We start from the raw sequence: 21,300 nt of genomic DNA, 5'->3' as shown, positions 1-21,300 counted from the left end.
CCAGTCTTGAGTGACGTGATCCTGTCAGAGAAACCAGAGTGTAGAAATGTGAAGTCTCGGTCTTTACTCTTGTTTTTCCTCCACACAACTTTAACTGTAAAGCAACGCTGCGCGTTTAAACTGGAGTCACCAGCAGAGTTCAACTGGAGCAACTTCTTCCCAAACTCGTGTCCCGGGCCGGAGGCTGTCGTCATGTGTGTGCAGCAGCAGCGGGGAGGTGACGGGCGACTCGCTGGAGAATAGCTCCTCTATGAACGCCCCTCCGGCCGGCTGTGAATCACATTTTCCACCTACAGCGGCGCGCTTCAGACTTGGGCCCCTCCGAGGATCACACGCGGCTGGACTTCTTCCTCACGCCACACTTGAGACGCGCCGCTGTGAATCCACAGACGATCAAACAGTCGATTAATCACAAGTTTGTTTGGGAACCTCTGAAGTTTTGTGTGGTTTTTTTTTTTTTTTTTTAAGTGATTTTGATGGCAGATCATGATCACTTTTCGGAGTACTGTTGTCTTCATCCCCCTGTCACGTCTGATCAATCAGCCCCGATGGAGACATTAAATAGCAGACTGCGTGTTCCTGTCCGGGTCTCCGGCTGGTATTGATCACCGTCGCTGATTATCGGGAGTGTTGACCAGACATGGATCTCCAGGTGATCGTCTGGCTCTTCTACTGCTTCCTGCTGCCCTCCGCCCTGTTAACAGGTAACTCACTTTTTCTGTTGTAATAAAAAGGAAAGTGTGATGATGAAACGTGTGGAAGAGAAAAAAGCTCGTAACACTGGGTGGTAACCGCTGAGCAGCTGGAGAACAACTGGGAAAAACTTCGGCAACTTTCCAGCGCTGCCGTTCACTGGATCGATCGTTTAGATACTCTGGGTTGAACCCACCAGAACATGTCGGACTTCACAGAACCAGAAGGAACGTTTTTCAAATCAAATCTCCGTGCTGTGGGGAAGGTGTCGCGTTCACTTCCCCTGGTGTAACGTGGTGTAACGTGGTGAAACGTGGTGAAACGTGACAGTGAGAGGGGAAGCTGCGGGGAGGTCATCACATCCAGCAGCGGTCGCTGCTCTGGAGTCCACATTCATGTTGATTATTTATCATTATTAATATAATGATCACCTCACAGTCTGAGGGTGAAGGACTTCATAAGTTTGGTTCATCAGGTTCTTTTATAGCAGTGATGAGCCGAGGAGAAAAGAGAAACTCCAACCTGATGACTTGTGATGTCACAACAACTTTGTGCACGTGAGCCTTCCCCACATACGGTCAGCGTGGTCTCTGCAGGACGTCGTGGAGCGTCTGTGTGTCTGGCTGTTGTTCAGTGTTAATCAGACTGTTTAAATCTGACGCATCACTCCGTTGTTGCATTTTGAATTTCCTCACTTGTTGTTCACAGAGCAGACTGAGAGTTTGTTCTGCATTCGTGTGGTTGTTGTGTAAAGGCAGAGGGTACATCAGTGAGGTGAGTAGCTGAATCTGATTGAGGTGTTTTCTCTACGTGGTTACGGAGGTCGGTCAATAAAACACCATGGAGGAGGAGGATCAGAACCGGTCTCTACTAGTATTGAAACTTTTTCATCAGACCCTCGTAGAAGTGACGCAGCACACACCCACGTGGGACCTTCCCTTCCTGTCCTACGTGTTGCTACCACACACAGGTGAACTTTACCCTGACGGTGTCATCTTTTAGACTCACCTGCTGGGATCCCTCCCAATGCATTGTGGGACAGCAGACAGTAAAACTTCTTCAGCAGTGTTTAACTTACTTCCCAGATTTAAGAAGCCGTGTTGAGGTCAACAAATGGTTCTGCTGGGACCTGATAACACCTCAGGATGCTGCAGACATGAGGACTAGTTTCTGATTGGTCGGTAGTCGGCTGTTAAATGGTTTTATATATCAGGGGAGGGAAAGTTGGATAAAGCAGAGCCTGCCATAAACCCACAAACAGCTGGCTAGCCCACCAATCACACACACACACACACACACACACACACACACACACACATATTTATATATATATATATATATATATATATATATATATATATATATATATATATATATATATATATATATATATATATATATATATATATATATATATATAAAATCTTTCAGGAGCATATTGGTGGCGTTTTTTGTTTTGAAAGATTCCATATTTTGTGTGTGAGCCCCCTGACAGGATGTCACTTGCTACGACTTGAGTTTGTTTCTATCAACCGTTCACATTGTTCTGCTGAGTCAGAGGAAGTGAAAGATGCCAATAAATGTGGATGTTTCCGCACACAAAGTCTCGATTTCTCCGCCTCTGCAGGCATCACAACAACTCGCATTCATTCAGGTTTACCCTCACCTTAGAACCAGTATGATGATTTTAGAGGGGCGGGTCCTCGAAATGTGACTGTATTTATACACACACACACACACACACACACACACACACACACACACACACACACACACAACCACTCAGCGTATCTGATAAAGTAAATAGATAGAGTATTCCCATGATGCACTGGGTGTGATTTGCATTGCTCTTTTATTGTGAAGCTCTCTGCAGTGTTGTGTGGATTAGTGCAGACTAGTGTTTACCATATTGTTGCTGCATTATCTGCTCATAAACCTGAATATTAGACTTTAATATGACGAGACAACTGTTTCTGTTTCTCGCCACCGTCCGTCCTACATCTGCATACAGCGCATGCCTCCGCAGCAGTGGTTGTGTTTCCAGGCTGGTTTACATGTAACCACATAACTGATCCGATCGGACTGTTGGAGGTCGCAGGACGACGCGCTGTGTGGAGAGCTGCAACGGCTTCAGACGCGAGAGATGATTGGATCAGAACAAAAGACGACAGATCCGCGTGTTTGCTGTTTGGGAGGTGGCACCGTGAACTTCTGAGCCTTTGAGGGCCTTCAGCTCGAGAGGAAATAAAGAAGTCTGTCATCCTCCACAAAAGAAAAAAGATTAATAAATCGATAAACTGAAAGAGAAACAGTTTAGTTTTGTATTAAAACTGAAATCTTTATTTCAAAATCATTTGATTATGTTCAACATGTAGCAGAGTTTAAAGGATATGTTGGACATTAAATTCCCAGTTTTCTAGGTTTACAGGACACGATATGCTGGAACAGTTTCAAACATGACCATCCTCCATCAAATCACTGCTGTATGAGGTTTGCAGTTAAAACATTCAGCTGCAGCAGGCTGTGAGCGAGTGAACATCATGTATAGTTAAGAGTTTACATGTTGCTCCCAGTGAAATGATGTCAAACAAAAGGAGCAGGGCTGCTGGCTCCAGATCCCTCGTAGCAGATCACCGACTGAAAACACCGCGGCTCTGAGAGGGCTGTTGTGTTGCTGAGGTAGTGAGTCAGCGCCGGGCATCGCAGCTCGGTGAGAAATACTCCGAGAGTGCGTGAGAGAGGACCCGATCGATCTGCGCAGGAGGTTTGGACTTTTACTGTGACCGTCTGAGGAGAAGGAGCTTTAATTATATTCACCTCTACAGCCTTGGCAGAGCTGAGTCACACTTTCCTGTGTGCTGCTCTTTGTTTTCTTCGTTTTAATGCCGAAGACATGCCACTGCATGTTGAAGGCCGAGACACCGAGAGTGCGGTGCGTTGGGAGAACTCGGAGCAGGACGGAACCGTCTGCTGCGGGGTGTGAACTCGTGGAACATCTGACCGCTGCGGTGGACTTCCTGGGAAACATGCATGTCATCTAAACATGCGTGCAGCAGGACAAAAGCAGAGCTCGACAATAGATCAGAAATGGCGTTTGATGAAGAGGAGGTTGCACAGACACTGAATGCTCTTTGTGGTCTCACAGCTGACACACAACAGGAAGTCGGTGGTAGATGTCGCACGTCTCCGACGGTTGAAATGGATGGAACCCGTCTCTACACTAGTCTGGTGACTCCCAGTCCTAATGTCACTGCGTGAATACGGTCTGTCCGGCCTCCATAGAGAATCGTCTGCGGTCGTTCCGTCCTACTGGGCGTAGACCTCCGGTTCATTTTAACCAATCAGCATGCGGCAAACCCGGCCGACACTGCCGCCGCTGCAGCGACCTACCGAGTCCACCAAAGTGTCTTTTTGTTTTAAATTGTTTTAATGAACGCCAGCAGCCTGACGAGGTGCTGAGAGTTTATTCTGTGCTGAATGTTGCGTTCGTCACTGTCACCAGCCATCCAGTCACAATAAAGGAGGGGCGGGACAAACGCAGTTAACCACCGACACTGGCCGCTGATTGGTCCGTCCTCCAGAGTGGTTGTTCAAACGCTAATACGAGCCGAGTTCCCAGACTGTTATTCACAGAAGAAAACTGAAGCTGGGAGCGACAGGTGGGCGGAGCCAGGCTGCTGAGCCGCTTCCTGTCCACCTGAACTCTCACTAAACGGTCACAGTCGACTCCGTGAAGCATCACCGTTAACTTTAACTCTACTCTGGGACACTTGGGATGCTGTCGGTCTTATTAACTCCCCTCTGTGCTTTTGAACTGAAGTTTGTTTTTGCACGTTTTATCTGAAGATACTTCTGGCTCTTCGTTTGACGGTGGTATGGACACTAATCTAATGAATCAGCCTTTAAACAAACAGATAAAACTGTCACAGAACTTAACCCTCCACTCCACTGTGTCATGTCCCGTCATCAGTGAGAGTTTGGACCTGGATCATGAAGGGGTCAGCTGAGTGGAGGAACTGTCTCTGCAGTGTGAAGCCTCTGAGTCAGTCCCTCTGGTTCCAGGTCCACCGTCCTCCCCAGAGACACAAACTGGGACCTGTTTGAAAATCTGTCGCCCATCTGCGTCATGAAGTGCTTTGAGTTTGTCGTCTCCAGCGAGCTGTTGAAGATGAACCAGCTTGGCTTTCACAACCTCCTTTTCCACAGACTTCCTGACTGTCGGGTGGTGGCGGTCAGCTCCACCTTTGACATCATCAGACTGAGTCCTGGCTCCTCCCAGCGCTGCAGGTTTGACGCAACCAGTCGGAACAGCGAGTCCACGAACAGAACCGAGGCGGAAGAGCTGACGAGCTGCAGCGGCTTCAACAATTTCTCTCTCGATGTGGCCGAGACCAACAGCTCCGTGACGGAGAGAGCGGCCAGCATCAGGTTTCTCAGCGTAAACCCAACTGAGGGTCTCACCTGCGGCTGCCGTGTCATATGAGGAAGGCCTGACCCGGCTTCACCGTCCTCATCCTCATCACCTTCTACTGACGCACCACTGAGAGCTGCATCTTTTCAGGGATGCAGCTCCTGCCACGAGGACACTTCCTGTCAGAGCTGCGTCCTCAGAGCAGCAGCATTATACTCCACCAGAGCTGCCCCCAGATGGTAGACCGGCGGTGGTCAGTGATAAAGTCAGCTGTGTTCACTGCCACACAAAAGGAAATGGAAGTCCAGTTCAGGAAAGGTTACGACGGCGTCTCTGTTTCTCCGCTTCACTGCAGAGGTGAAGGTTCGTTATCAGCTGAGAACCAGGCGAGAGTCAAGACACTGACACGGTCAGGAGACGTGGATCTGAAGAGGGAACAGGCACCTTCCACCTTCACCTCTGTCACACACACACACACACACACACACACACACACACACACACAATGATTTTTCAAATGATAGTGAAGTAGTTTCATGTTCTAATTGTGACTCTGAAACGTAAGAATGTAAAAGATGACGGAGTTAATGACGATTCAATAAAGAGCATTTTTATACTGAAAAGAATAAATAAACTGTAGTTAGATGAGATTAAGGATCGTTGTCTGTCACTGGTTCCCTGTGGGGATGCTTACAGCCGGGAGTGAGAGGGGTGAGAGGGGTGAGAGGGGTGAGAGGGGTGAGAGGAGTGAGGGTTTATAGCTCATTCTCTCTTTCTCTTGCTCCTCTGGCACAGAGCTAACGGATGATGTGTGTTCAGGGGAATTCAGCATCAGGCTGCTCAACCAGTTCATCTGCTCTCTGGAGCAGAGACACGGACACACAGGGGTCCAATCATTTTAACTGTAAATTCCTTTCAGCGCTTACCATCCCAACACGCTCTATAATGTGTGTGTGTGTGTGTGTGTGAGAGAGAGAGAGAGAGTGAGAATTATAAATATCTGTGTGCCTGTTTTCTTTCCATAAAAACAGGAAAGTTGGTCAGCATGAACTCGGCTCCACACAGAGAACGTTCCACTCACAAACATCAGCTGGGATGAGTCCCGCAGCAGAGCTGTTGGTTTTTCCCTCCGCGTGAGCGGTGGAATAAAACACAGAGGTGACTGCTGCCTGTAGCCGAGGTCGGACACGCTAGAATCTGATATGATTGCTGTTATTCTGCCAGCAGTGGAAAGCTGGTTGAGAGTAGAGTAGTAGAGAGTTCAACATGCCTGGGCACTGCCCTGCAGGTCTTCATCATAAATGGAAAGGACAGGAGGAATGTGAAATCCACCTTCTCCAGCAGATCTTCAGTTTCACCTCTTTGATATGTCTAATGATATCAGGAAGATGAATTTAAAGCCTCATATGACAGCCACAGTTTCATGTCACATATCTGAGTAATCAATCAAGTCAGCGTGGGGGCGGGGCTTCCCATGTAACCAGGCTGTAGAGGAGACGGAGGAGCGTATTTGCATATTCATGAGTCTGTGCATACTGAATGACGGTGAGGTTTGTTGAGTTACAGCTCAGCCGCGGGTTTAATCAGTGACAGGAGAGGTTTTAAAGGTGGATTTCCTTCTGCAGGTTGAGGCTCGTAAAGTTCTGCAACACATGACTGATAGCATCATCAGACATCCTCAGTCAAAGGGTAGGACTTGGAAACATCCTCAACAGAAGCAGCAGTTAAATGAAGCAGTAGTTTTCCTGTGTGGAGGTCGACCTGCTGTCGTCTCATCTAGATTTATGTGTTCGAGTCCCGTTTTGTTTTCAGAGTGCTGCCCCCTGCTGTTCGGCTCGGGGCTTGGGTGTGGTCAAAATTAACGGTTAATTGACTGTGACTGTTTGGTCAGAGTTCAGGTGAACATGAAGCAGCTAAGTAGCCTGGCTCCGCCCACCTGATGCTCACAGCTTCAGTTTTCTTCTCTGCGGTCTGCGAACATGGTTCGTATTAGCGTTTGTACACACACTCTGAATGGCGGACCAATCGGGGACAAGTGGTTAACTGCGTTTGTCCCGTCCCTCCTTTACTGTGATTGGACGGCTGGTGACAGTGATGAGTGCAGCGTTCAGCACAGAATAAACACTCAACACCTCGACAAGCTGCTACTGTTCCTTAAAAACAACTTTAAAAAAACTGTACTCAGGAAAAAACACTTTGGTGGACACGGTAGGTTGCCGCAGCGATGGCAGAGTATCAGGCTGTTTTGGCGCATGCTGATTGGGTACAATGAACCCGAGGTCTACGCCCAGTTGGAAGGAACGACTGCCAATGATTCTCTATGGAGGGCGGACAGACTCGTATTCATGGAGTTCTGGTTCTCACAAGTAACCTGACTGCACCACAGGCCTGCCAATCAAACAGACATGCCGACAAAACGCGGCTTTTTAAAGCTTATTTTCCAATTAATGACAAAATTATTTTCAGATAGAGCTCCAGAACACTAATCAGGAAGAGTGAATTTAGCGAATGACATGCAGAAAACTTTTGGAAAAATGTTATTGACTGAGAATTTTATGAGAGAAGTTGAATGGGAGTCTATGGACCCGGAGGCTTTTTGGAGCCGACCTCTAGTGGCACTTGGTGGTATTGCAGGTTAAGACTCTTCTGCATCGGAACCATTTTTAGACCCGGAACACTTTTATATACATTCGGTGGTTTTGTCTAAGTGCATTTCAATGTGAGCGTCAAGTATGTCTGAAGTGTGACCCTGGTCCAGTCCTTCACCAGCTGCTGCTACCAGCAGTCTCCTGTAGACTCAGTGTGGCGGATGTCCGTTAGTTCTGGTCAGTGGACTGAAGAAAACCACTGACATACAGTGAAAGGTCCATTTATCTGTGTTCAGCTGATGCTTTCTTACTGATGTTTGATCACCGGGAGGTTTTTATGGTGTTGATTTGTTTGAGGTAGCAGACAGCAGCACAGAGCTTCAGAACATATGTGACATACTGACCTCCCTGTGATTTGGTTTACAGACGGCCTGTTGTCTGTTTGAATGTAGAGAAATTAATCAACAGATTCATTTAGTTTCTACATGTTTTTACTATGACAGAGTTCTTTTCTAAGAGTTGCAGTACTCTGAAAAAACTTTTTAAACTTTTTAGTTATTTTTTATACCTGCAACATTTATGGTGTGATGTGTTTGCATGCTCACATAATAAATTAAGCTGGGGAACGTGGTGAACATTATTTCTGCAGCAAGTCAACAGTGAGGATGTTACAAGCTAATGTCGGCATTTGATTACAGAACTGCCAACACAGAGCTGCTAACGTGCGTCTGCGTGTGCGTGTGCGGTATATAAAAAGGAAGTTTGTTTTCCTGTCAATGGTTAACACACACAGTGATGGAAGTAATAACTCCTGCTCTGATTTGATTAGATTACATGAACATACATGTGACCGATTTATTTTTCTCCTATTCTATAATATTTGGTATTTATTTTATCCTCTTTTACCATCCAAGAGGAGTGTGTATACATATATATATATATATATATATATATAGCAGTAACATGACTCAGTGCCTCAGTTGCGGTCATGAAAACCTCAGCATCTCACATTCCTTTACAGGTTTATGTGCTGACAAGTCAAATGTTTGTGCCTTGTAGAAACCAGACTGAAGAAACGTAATCTGACATGACATCACATGTATTACAGGAGTGACTCAGTGACCAATTTCAATGCTGTTTTGGCGCGTTGAACTGATATGTCAGTCAGAAGGAGCTAAAATGACTGCAAAGGTTTACTAACTGATAAAGAAGAGATGAGGTCCTCCAACATTCAGCAGGTGACACTACTTATCTAGAAAGAATAATATTTATTCGGTTTATTTTACAGATTAATGTCACGTGCACGTTTGTTCATTTCAGAGCTCGATGACACGTTGAGTCATTTTTCAGAAACTGAACCGAGTGAATGTGAGGAAGAGAAAGCCGAGGAGTGAACGGTGGAATGAAGTGTGAACAAAAAGAATAGTTTGCCTAAACATTACATGCGCAGAGGAAAGCGAACAGCAGGCAGAGTGCTGTCGGGAGATACGTGCCGAGGTTACTGAACAGTGTTATCACGTCTGTGCACAGACATCATTTTGGGTGTGTTTGATGATTAACTGGGCTGCAGGGTGGAGCGCCGCAACTCTCATGAACTGTGTGAAACCGAAGCTGCTGGCGAGTCGTGCTGTCTGATAATCTGGGCAGCAGTAAACCCGGTCCCACCTCTCCTATTATTTTAGATGTTGTTTTTTTCTTGTGACAGGTTGGATTTTTATCTCTTCAGGTCTTCAAAATAACCTTCAAATGAAACACATGTAAAGAGATGAGATTCTGGTGTCCAGTAGGAACTGTGAAAACGTCTTGCTTTGTGTTCAGTTGGTGAATGAACCTCACCAGACTTTCTATCAGTAGAAAACTCTAACCGGGACCATTAAACCGGATCAGAACGTTTCTGTGTTTTAGTGTCAGTAGACTCTTCTTGTTTCAGTTTGAAATCCTTATTTTTTTCAGACGGTATCAGAGATGGTTCACAGACACTGTGACGTATGTTCTGTACTTGCAGGTCACACCGTGGCTCTTCTCAGGGTCTCAGAAACCAGCAGCCGGATCTGTGCTTTAGTTTAGATGTGGATTACCTTCATTGTAATCCTCATCGGTGTGTTGACACTTTGGTCCTTTTTGAAAGGCTCTTCATAATGTTCTGGGGCAAACATTTGAGATGATAACCATGATCCTGACCTTTCCTCTGGTGCAAGACCAACTTTACATTCTTAACCATTGTTTTATCTGCTGAAAATGATAAATAGTTACAGAGTTATTTATAAGACAGCAGCTACAGTAATGGGCACGAAGGCCGAGAATCTCCTGCCAGTAATGAATACTGCAGCGATCCCTCTACAGTCCCTCATATTCTCTGGCTCATTTTGCTGCTGCACTTTAAAGTGTCTCCGAAAAGAGTAATTTCTTGAACACACCACAGAGCTTCAGTGAGAGATGACATCACTGTACAGCGATGTGCTGGAGCGTCCTAAAGTGATTCATTCTCCACCTGCTGCAGAACAATAGACTGAAGGAGCTCCTGGACGCAGGCTGACGTCTGCCACCGCGTCAGGAGGCCGTGAGTCACGTGTGGAGGAGAGGAAACGTGTTTTCTCTCCCCGTCAGGGCCGAGTTACAACTGCAGAGGTTTCCCCTCCGATAACAATGACCAACACTAACCTTCAGCAGCAGGATGAGAAAAGAACGAGCTCAAACAAACAAACATAACACACTCTACTAAAGAGGAGCTTCCTTCCAATCCTGAAAACCCTGTTTTCTCTCCACTTTATTGGGATCTCCTCATAAAGACTTTGGTTTTACTGGTCTTTACTTCAGAGGTGTCTGTCTCTGACATTGATGTCTGCACTTCAATACAGTTCAGGTCAACCGGACTTTATGTATAGTGGCATTAAATATTAATATAGAAACAAAATAAAACATATGTGAAAATATGCTAATGAGCTGAATTAAAGTAATATTTATAATTGCCTGGTCAGATGATTTTTTTTTTTATTCACCTGTCTATCTATCTATCTATCTATCTATCTATCAATCTATCTATCAATCTATCAATCTATCAATGTAAATGAAAGCCAGAGTAACAAATGAGGGTACATTTCTGTAATACTATACAGGTATATAATGCATATAATAATATACCTTATCGTAATAATAACATGAACAATGAGCACTAAGCAACAACCACAAACATTTGTTATTGGTGTTGTGAGTCAGTAACCTGAGATCAGCTCCAGACGTACCAGCAGAGAGAAAGAAGAACAAACTGTAGGAGAAAGTTAGTGAGAGAGAGAGTGAGTGAGTGTGAGAGTGCTGGAAGTAACAAATACAGGATGTTCCTGGTTTTAACAATATAGTGCAAGTTAACAAAGCGGTCTGAGAGACTTGCTTTAAATGGTGCTCAAAAGAACTCCACAGTTCCTCATTTTAGTCCTCATGGCATCCAGAGTTTTCATACTGTTGTACACCGTCAGTTTTTAAGACTGAGACTTCTGGAGCCTGGAAGCTGAGAACTTTGTAAAAATGACCCACAAAAACATCTTCTCAGTCATTTATTCACATAGCTGAGCTCCACCCAAACCAGCTGAATGAGCTTCTTTTATGTGAACAATAACAAACTGATTCTCAATACACACATTTTATATCACAACAGCTTAGATTCAACAGCACGTACATGATTTTTTCGGTTTGCTTTCAATTTGATAAGTCGTGGCCTTCAGCCGACCTGCGGTGTACCTCTGATCTCTCTCTTAGTGACACACTCTTTATAGCTCCGCCCCCTCTGTTGCAGTTCAGCTGACAATATTGTATTTGTTATTTACCTCCTTTCTGAGCAGAGTTTGTTGTGTGAGAGTCTCTGCTGTGTTTCTGTCCTCTGATCTCTGTGTCTCACGGTGGGCGGAGCTTCACCTCTGCTGCACTAACAACAGGTGGAGGGAGCTGAGGGGAGATCATCCACTCGTTTATCCATCGCGTTGATAGCGTCGCTCTCTCGGACAGATTAGAAAAGAAATCAATAAAACATACTAAAATGGGTCGTCGGAGACGGGTCGGCTCCGTCAGTCTCTCGTCAGGAACAGGAGCCGTGAACACGAGTCGAGCTGCAGTAGCTGATCTTGTGTGTCAGAGCGCTGGTTGCTGTGTCAGTCCTGTTCCACCAGAACAACATGTGGTTTTAATAAAAGACTTCTTCAACAGACTGAATGCTGAGTTCTCAGGAGTTCCCAGGTCTCTGCTCTGCTCTGTTGGCTTGTGTTGTGGAAACACAACTTTTGTCCCTGATTTGTGTCAGGTTGTTTCTGTGGGGAAACAAAGAGAGACAAAGCTGAAGAGATGAAACCATGAGAAGGCAGGCAGGTAGGAGACAAAGCATTTGCAGCCTCCCTCTGATGTGGTCTGACTCTTGCGCACAGGCAGGAAGCCTCAGTAGCTGCAGGGGATGACAGAGCTGGGATGTTTGATTCTTTGTCTGCGTCCCAGTTACTGAATCAAAACATATAATCATGTAGCAATACAGACAGAGATATAATTTTTTTTTTTTTTTTTTTTTTTTTAAAGACGAGAAGAAGAAGCTTTACTGGTCTTGACTCTTCTTTTGAACCTGAACTGGGTGATTAAATTAAACAAATGAAAGAAAAGTAGAAGTCCTCCGTCCTGCTTGGCCCTCTGGAGGCTTCAGTGTTCATCGCAGCACTCAGAGGTGTTTTAATGGAACAAATCATCCACGTTGAACTTCAGCAGGATGAAGCTCCAAACATGATGTTTGTCCTGAGGAGAGGTTACCTATTATCCTCTGAGCAGCGTGAAATGAACATACTGTTTGATTCTTATTAATTAATGACATTGAATGAAATCAGTATTACTGGTGTCTGTCAGACTGTGTTCAACAGCTCCACACATCATCTTTAAAAATTATGTTTTCCTTTTAACATCAAATAGGTTTCACTTCTCTGTTCACGTTTTAAACATCTAAAATGGATTTTATTTTCTTACATTTAGACTTTTATCCGAATTTTGATTATTAACTCAAATCAGAAATCCTTTTATAATGATGTCATCTCACCGGTTCATCATTCATACAACTAATTGGATGGACATTACAGATGACTACAATACCATAATTACATTTTGATAAGGAACGTTTTTGCTTGTCATCATATTAATATTGGTGTGTTTGGGTTTCTTTGTGTATTTTTCCCTGCGAACTCTCGCAGCGGTCCTGACGATACATCTCAACCTATGTTGTGTACAGAGACTCTGAGTGGAGATGTTAATGACCAGATAACAATCTGTGAAGTGAACCTCTCTCCTCCCCGCTGTGATCTCTGCAGGGTTGAGCTTCATCCTGATACGAATCCTCAGGCAGCTCCTAATTATCGCTGCGTGTGTTTAACAGGAAGAAACAGGACCGCACATTTTCTCTATTTGCAGCTCTTAAATCTGGCCGATTGTCTTAATTCCTTCACACTAAGAACACCTCATAAAATCCCTCAGAGTGAGACATCTGTGGAGCTTTCTGTTCTTTGAGGAGGACTCTGTGTCCAAACAGTACAGCTGATCCGACACAAACAGTGAACCCTCTCTGACCTCCTCCTGAGGTGAATGATGGAAAAACGACAGCAAAATAGTTTTAACAGCGGCCTCGGGGGCACTTCTGTGGTTTTTCATACCGCGCCGGTCCCTCAATCATTTTTCTAAAAACATGCTGAGCTGCCAAACGTCGGCCGCACAGAGCTTCAAACTGGAGTTCAGACTGGTGCTAAAAAGATTGTTAACTGATTTGGAGATCAACAAGAAATTAATCATCAACAATCTTGATAAGTGATTCCTGTTACAACCATGTTTCCACCCAGTAAAATGTAAATAACAACAGAATGCGATGATTTTCAAATCGCATGAACCCATGTTTAATAAAAATGTTTTCTAAATGTTTTCAGTGGGTGACAGGTCTGGACTGCAGGCGGGCTGTCCCGCTCTGTGACCACATGCTGAGCAGCGAGGTCCGATCAGTCTGGTGCTTGAAGGTTGAAGGTGCTCTTTAGTTTGTCCAGCGTGTTCTGATCGTCAGCAGATCATCAGCAGCATCCCGACCTTAACCGCCTCCTCCAGTGTGAGAAACTTTGACCCGACAACAGACTCACCTTCTGTATGAGTGTGTTCAGTCTGTTGGTGAACTGCTGTCCTCACCCAGGTTCCTGTAGAGCCTGACGGTCTCCTCGTCCTTACCACCGATGCACACTGGGGCAGCTGGAGTCTTCTTCCTCATGAAATCCACCACGTGTTGTTTTGTGTTTGCCACGTTCAGCTGCAGGTGATTTGGTGAAAACTCCTGTAACCGTCTTCTTGTCCACTCTCCACGACAGCAGTGTCCTCTGAGAGTCTGTGGACGACTAGTAAAGTCAGAGATGATGTTACTGATCACACGCTCAGCTCTGTAGCCTCACGGGCAGCAGGCGGTCTGTAGACGAGGGCTCTGGTGGTCCGAGGTGTGCTGGGACTGGTGAGGCCCCTTCTTTGGTGCTGGTACCAGGCCGGGTGTTTCCCACAGCGCAGGGACTCTGTTGAACAGCTGTTGTAGGACACCACATAGTTCTGGTGTACTAGTCTGGTCCTGCAGCCACTCGCTCTTCAAGTCTCTCCAGCTCGCTCGTCAGCTGGTCGGCTGTGATGTGTAGTTCAGCCTGGAGAAAGAGAGGAGGGGGGCCCGGTGCATCATGGGAGTTCTCCCAGCAGCCTCGGCCTATAAAAGAATGAGGTAATAAACTCTATATAAGAGCAGACCATTTACCATTTATCTTAAATTAGAGAGGGTCTCTAACTCCTGAACCAGAATCAGTGTCTGGTTCCGCAGGAGAACCAGAACCAGGAGCTGGAACCTGTGGAACCACAAGCAGGCAGCACTCGGAGAGAGAAACTCTGCGTTGGGATAATCTGCTACTATTAAACTTATTTCCATTTAAATGATAATGTGTAGAAATACATTTTTACTTTATATATTTACATTATATTTATACTATTCTGGGTGCATCAGTGTTCCAGATGTTGTATTTGTGTTCCAGATGTTGTGCTCGTGTACTAACACTCATCAGTGTGTTCACACTGTCAGTACAGAAACATCAGTTCACTACAAGTACCAGGATGATGCACTCAAAACGGTCCAAAAAAGAAATGTGAAACTATGAACACTTTCCACCCTAAACGGTCGCCATCTTGGCTGGCTCCATAGGGGGAGGGGGCGGGGCCACTGACATGAAGGATTTTCAAATTAAAGGTGTCTGAGGAAGCTGCAGCTGTTCCTGAACACATTTTTCTTTTTCACTACTGCTGCTGGACAGAAGAATCAGTGTGTTTATTAAATGTGTTGGACACAAAAACACGTTGGTTTCTGGGTAAAATAATTAAAGCTGCAGATATTTTGGAGGGTGACATGTTCACATGATGAGGTCATTTCCTGTCAGTGCAGAACAGCAGTGAGATTTGAAACAACACGACTGTTAAAATTCCTGCATTACACAAGTAAGAGTCCGAACATGGAAGAGCTCTATTTGTTCGTACTTCAGTTCTTTATCGAGTGTCTCTGATTATTCTTCACAGTCTGAATAACATGAACGCTCTCATTCAGCTGGTCTTCATAAACAACACGAGACATCTTCTGTCAGTCTGAATACTGTCAGGGTGAAAGAAGAGGATATTTAGAGTGTAAAATGCATGATGAAGGATGTAGTGTTTTAACAGTATAGTCTTGTTATGAGTAACGGAGGCTGCTGACCCCGTAACACCGTCCCTCCCCACTGGGTAAATGTCCCTCGTCTGTCCGTCATTGTTTTGTTTGTTTGACCGGAGTCTTTCTGTCTTTGCAGCTTGTCTTTTCCGCTACAACATCCTGTCACTGGTTTACTTCCTGTACCTGCTGCTGCTGCCATGGTTCCTGTGTCCCAACAAACACACCATCAGAGGTAAGACCACATGTGTTTGCAGGTATTTCTAGACCTGCATATCAAATATATATTAAACTCTCCCAGTGAGTGTGGCTTCAGTTTACCTGTGCTCCTCCTGTCGTCACCTGCTGCTCATCCTCACCCATGATTAGTTTATTTTATGTGCCAGCATGTTGTAAAGGTGATGGGAGGAGGGCTGGGACTCCTCCCAGCTGGGAGGAGGGCTGGTAGGAGGGCTGGAAGAGGGCGGGAGGAGGGGAGGAGGGCTGGAGGAGGGCAGGCGGAGGGGAGGAGGGCGGGAGGAGGGGAGGAGGGCTGGAAGAGGGCGGGAGGAGGGGAGGAGGGCTGGAGGAGAGCTGGGAGGAGGGCTGGTAGGAGGGCTGGAGGAGGGCGGGAGGAGGGGAGGAGGGCTGGAGGAGGGCAGGCGGAGGGGAGGAGGGCTGGAAGAGGGCGGGAGGAGGGGAGGAGGGCTGGAGGAGAGCTGGGAGGAGGGCTGGTAGGAGGGCTGGAGGAGGGTGGGAGGAGGGCTGGAGGAGAGCTGGGAGGAGGGCTGGGAGGAGGGCTGGGAGGAGGGGAGGAGGGCTGGAGGAGGGCGGGAGGAGGGGAGGAGGGCTGGAGGAGGGCGGGAGGAGGGGAGGAGGGCTGGAGGAGGGCGGGAGGAGGGGAGGAGGGCTGGAGGAGAGCTGGGAGGAGGGCTGGTAGGAGGGCGGACATCTCTTCTGACAGGCACTCATCTAATCTGACACTAAACACACACATGACCACAGAGATGAGTGTTCTAACACTGGTTTATATTCTGATGAGAGAAGCTGCTCCGTCACATGTTAAAAAAGAGCCAATAAAAGAGTCTCTGAAGTTACAGCGTGCACGTGTGTGTGTGTGTGTGTGTGTGTGTGTGTGTGTGTGTGTGTGTGTGTGTGTGTGTGTGAGAGAGAGAGTTCAGAAAGACTGAACAGCCTGCAGTCATTTCCAACTTCTGAGATGATCTTCCTCTTGTTTTTTTTCCTCTGAGTAGAAGAATCATTTTTCACTTCGGTGGAAACTCTCTTTAATAACAGACTCGGTGCATCCGTTTGCAGCTGATAGTTTAACTTCACGTTTCTCCTTTGACTGCTTTACTTTGTTATTATCTGCATTGTTGAGTTAAATCATCTCAATCGAGTCGGATAGTTTGACTTCATAATAGGAGGTTATAGTATGACTCACATATTTTTTTAACATTTTGCTGCACTGTTCAGGTCAGGAAGGATTACTGATATGATGTTATTAATTCAATTCAACTTTATTTATATAGCGCCAAATCACAACATAGGTTATTTCATGGCACTTAACACATTAAAGTCCTTACAGCAAGACTTTGCAATATTATACAGAGAAACCCAACAATTCAACAATTCCCACATAAGCTAGGAGGGAAAAAACTCCTCTTTAAGGGAGAAAAACCTCCAACAGACATCTGCAAAAGAAAGAAGAGAAACAACGCAAGCGAAGGAACTGAATGGAGAAAACAGACAATAAGAAGAAACTATGGGAGAGAAAAAGATGGTGAGGTATGAGTCAGTTAAAGAGTAGGAGGAAAGAAAAGAAGCTCAGTATGTAACGAGGTCCTCCAGCAGCCTCGGCCTATAACAGCATAACTAAGGGTTGGTTCAGGTCTACCTGAGCCAGCCCTAACTATAGGCTTTATCAAGAAGGTATGATGTAATCCTGTCTGTTGGTTATGTATCACTGATGTTTCAGTTCATATTTTGAAATACACATTTCACCAACTGACTAACATTTACTAATGGGGCAAAGGTCAAACAAGTTGTTTTTTTTCTCAGCATCCCTCTGGTGTGGTGATCAAAACGTGTCGAGAGACTTTTATTTTGGTGACAGAACAGTTAAAGTGAGGGTGGGGGGGTTCAGGGTGGGGGGCAGAGGGAGGAGGGATTTCCCCTTCTGGAAAACCCACTGGCCTGCCAATACCCTGACATGTGTACACACACACAGACATAAACTGTAGGAAAATATTCCAGTGACTAATAGGAAGCAGCCGTGTGTGAACAGAGGAGAAGAAAAGAAGAAGCTGCGTCCACAGATCATATTCATATGATTATACTCAGATACATCTACACCTGTCTGATGATACTTTAAAGGGGGACTGATAATAGTTCTCGTCAGAGGATGGTCACGTCTGTCTTTATGAAGTGATAACTTCCTGTTTCCTGTTGCACCAACGTCACACTGGAAAAAAAAAAAAAACGTTTGGAAAAGTTTTGAATTGTTGAAACACTTTTGTAGATGATCCTTTCTTTGTTTTTAACTGCAGTTTCTTCATGCTCAGTTCCCTCACAGACATCCTCAGACTGAGTTTTAAGAAGTCTACCATTTGTACTTTTGGCTGTTTTTTTTTGCATTTACAGATTCACTAATAAACAGCAGAACATCTGCTTATAATCCCAGTTATGAGACTCTGTGAAGGAGGGTATCTGTAAAGTTCTCAGTACTTGTTGAAGTATTCTTCCAACACAAAACGGTACTGTGGAGACACTCGTCAGTCGGATGAAGGACACAAACTGGACAACAGTCACAATGTTTTTCAGGAAGCAGACTCAAACACAGCGCTGAGAGGAATGTCGTGTTGTTTTATGTGTTTTGTTGCTGTACTTTCTAATGTGTTCACGTCATTTTGAAATAGTTGGTTTTATGGTTGTTTGTTGCTCCTCCGGGCCACCGTAGATGATTGCTGAAAGTGTGAGTGAGCATGTTGCATTTGTCCTCTATCACCTGATGCATGAACATTTTAGTTGACAGAACAAACGGTTATTATTCATTTTGGAAAATTACTTTGAACTTTCTGAAATATGGAGAACAATTGTTCCCAGTCTGTCACATACAGCCGGTGACTGACGATATTCAGGGTTTTGATAAAAGATGAAATGTATGAGGACGTTCACGGAGGAGGTTTGATGTTCTTTGTTAGGATGGTACACTGACATGGAGCCGTGTTAAGGAGCTGCACACAGTCAGATATACAGTCATGACAACAAAATGAAGTCCACATCTCATCACTGAGGCAGTTAATGTGAACACTCTCCACCCTGAAAGAATAGAGAAATGCAGAAAACAACAAGCATGGATGAAGCCAGCAGTGGTCTTGATTCTGTGTGTGAAGGTTATTAGTAGTGGGAGGTCTGTCCTGGTCATTTACAGGCCAGCACAAAGTGCTCCGTTTGGTTCAGCTGGGAACATTAACAACCTTCACAGTATCCTGTCTGTTCTGGGTCAGTATGACGTGGAGCACTCTGAGCTGTGTTTGGTTTGAAACGAGTCTCAGCTCAGCCGTACTGTTTGCATCACAGCTTATTATCTAAATTTGGACAGACTGGGTCGACAGACCTGCAAGAGGAGGACATGGTGAGGTCACGCGGTGAGGTCACAGTGAGGTCACACGGTGAGATCTCGCGGTGAGGTCACGCGGTGAGGTCACGCGGTGAGGTCTCGTGGTGAGGTCACGCAGTCACACAATGAGGTAACATGAAAAGGTCACATGATGAGGTAACGTGATGAGGGCATGCAGTGAGGTCACACGATGAGGTCACGCAGTGAGGTCACACGTGCAGCATCCATGTAGCCTTGAACTCCAGCACCGCTGTGAAGAACCTGGGAGTCATTTCTGACCCAGATGTGTCCTCTAACTCAAATGCTCTCATTCATCTACATAGTATTAATAAAAGCAGGAAGGTGAAGTCACACTGTTCCCTCCAGTAGTAATCAGCTGTAAGAGCTGCTGTATGATTCCTCTCAGTTTCCCTTAGTGCAAACTACCAAACACACATTCACACACACACCAACACTCAGCTGTCTCCTGAAACAGTTTGCTGAGTGACAGCTGGTGTCCGGAGGTACAACGTAACATGACATGATAAATAACCTGCTGCATTACTGGTGGATGATCTGCAGTCACACCAGCAGACTGACAGACTTGCCTTCAAACTGTTAGGACACACGGTTGTCAGTTCCAGTGTTGGTCTGTGAACATTAAAACAAACAGTTGGATGAAGCCGATGTCCTCAGAATACATTGTTTAAAATCCTCCAACCTCGATAGGATGTCTTCAGTGTACCTCACCGACCTGATGTTTCTGTTCCAGTCTCTTTTAATGTACAGTCACCGTCTCCCTCCTCTCCAGGGAGACTGGCGATAAATGAGGAGTGAGCTACAGAATTAATCATAACCAGCAGTAAGATGAGTGATGTTCTCTGGTGAAGCTGATTGTGTGCTTCACTACAGCTGCCACAGTGAGGTCGAGCAACTGTTTATTTATGATGCTGCTGAAAGGATGTATTTAGATGCTCCCACGAGACTTATTGGAACTTACTGGAACTGATTCACAGCCGACTCTATTAAACATGATGCTTCTCCTCCCCACAGTGTGTGTAACGGGGATATTTAGTGGCTGAATAAACCTGACGTGACGTTCAGTTTTCCCAGCGGACTCACGAGGGAATCCTTGAATCAGCGGGACAGAAGAATGCAGCTGTGATGTCTGATTTAATAGCTGTGAGGATAAACTCAGGACCAACACCTGCTGCGCTTATGATGTGTTGAACATAACATACATCACTTCCTACGGCTGCCTCAGGTAGCTCTCATCATGCCAGCTGTCAGTGTGTCCATTACTTTCCTCAGTAACCCCGGTGCTCCGGCTGCAGCGGAGAGGGGCGTTTTATTTTGAAAGGGAAACTTTAATCTTATGTACCTGAGCTAAAGTTTTTTTTCTTCTCAATAAATCCCATTAAAGGAGACAGTTAAGAGTGTCTTTCAATATTTTCTGAGCTCCTTGTGTGTTGTTCTCAAGCCTGTTTGTTCCAACTGAGAACATAATGCTTCAAAAACACCTCGATTACACTCTACGACTCTGTGGTGGCGTCGGCCATCTTGTATGCGGCGGTATGCTGGGACTGTGCAGGAACAGAGAGGGACAGGAGACGACCGAACAAGCTGGTCCAAAGGGCGGCTCTGTCCTGGACAGTCCTCTGGACTCCGTAGAGGAGGTGGGGAGAGGAGGATGTTCACCGAGCTTACACGGATCATGGATGACACCTCTCACCTCCTCCATGAGGCTTCAGGAGCTTTAAGCAGCAGGAAGGAGCGACCGCAGGTCGTTTGTCCCGACGGCTGTCAGACCGTTCAACACCAGCCTCAAATAACGTGGCACTGTATTTCATTTCAGAGCACCTGACACGCTCTTTCATCCCAAGCTGTTTTTTTGTTTTCTTATTGTGTGCACCTTTTTCTTCTGAACTGTGTTTTTATGCCGCTGTGACGACTAAATGTCCACACTGTGGGATTAATAAAGTCTTATCTATCTATCCATCCATCCATCCATCCATCTCTAATCTCTCTCTCTGCACCAGTTAAAGACTGTTTGTTTTGCGTCTCTGTAGCTGGAAGTCACAGGTTTGATACTGTAAATATCAGAGCTGCAGGTCACAGAGGAATAAAAAACAAAATCTAAGATATGTATTCTCCACAGTTGATGGAGCTAAGCTGCTATTTCCAGCTGTTTCCAGTGTTTGTGCTGAAACACACGCAGCTATAATGTGACTATAATGTAATAACAGGATGTATCATCATGACAGAGGCTCCTTGAACGTTGTGCATCTCGCTCTGTATCCGTATGACT

At 45.5% G+C, this 21,300-nt stretch overlaps 1 protein-coding gene across 2 annotated transcripts in view; it reads left to right on the top strand.

The window, feature by feature from the left end:
* The first annotated feature begins 36 nt into the window (after positions 1-36).
* Positions 37-21,300, top strand: part of piezo1 (piezo type mechanosensitive ion channel component 1 (Er blood group)) — a 66,156-nt gene continuing 44,892 nt past the window's right edge. For both annotated transcript variants that reach the window (XM_069174706.1, XM_069174705.1), the window contains exons 1-2: positions 37-704; positions 15,552-15,647. In XM_069174706.1, the coding sequence (XP_069030807.1) occupies positions 641-704; positions 15,552-15,647 (160 nt within the window). In that variant the 5' untranslated portion in view covers positions 37-640. The remainder of the gene's footprint in view (positions 705-15,551; positions 15,648-21,300) is intronic.

This window comes from Embiotoca jacksoni, unplaced genomic scaffold (assembly GCF_022577435.1).
Source record: "Embiotoca jacksoni isolate LCO1_2020_lvr unplaced genomic scaffold, fEmbJac1.0.p SCAF_60, whole genome shotgun sequence".
NCBI lineage: Eukaryota > Metazoa > Chordata > Actinopteri > Embiotocidae > Embiotoca > Embiotoca jacksoni.
The sequence above is the reverse complement of the archived record's forward strand: the minus strand, read 5'-3'. Positions and strand labels throughout refer to the sequence as shown.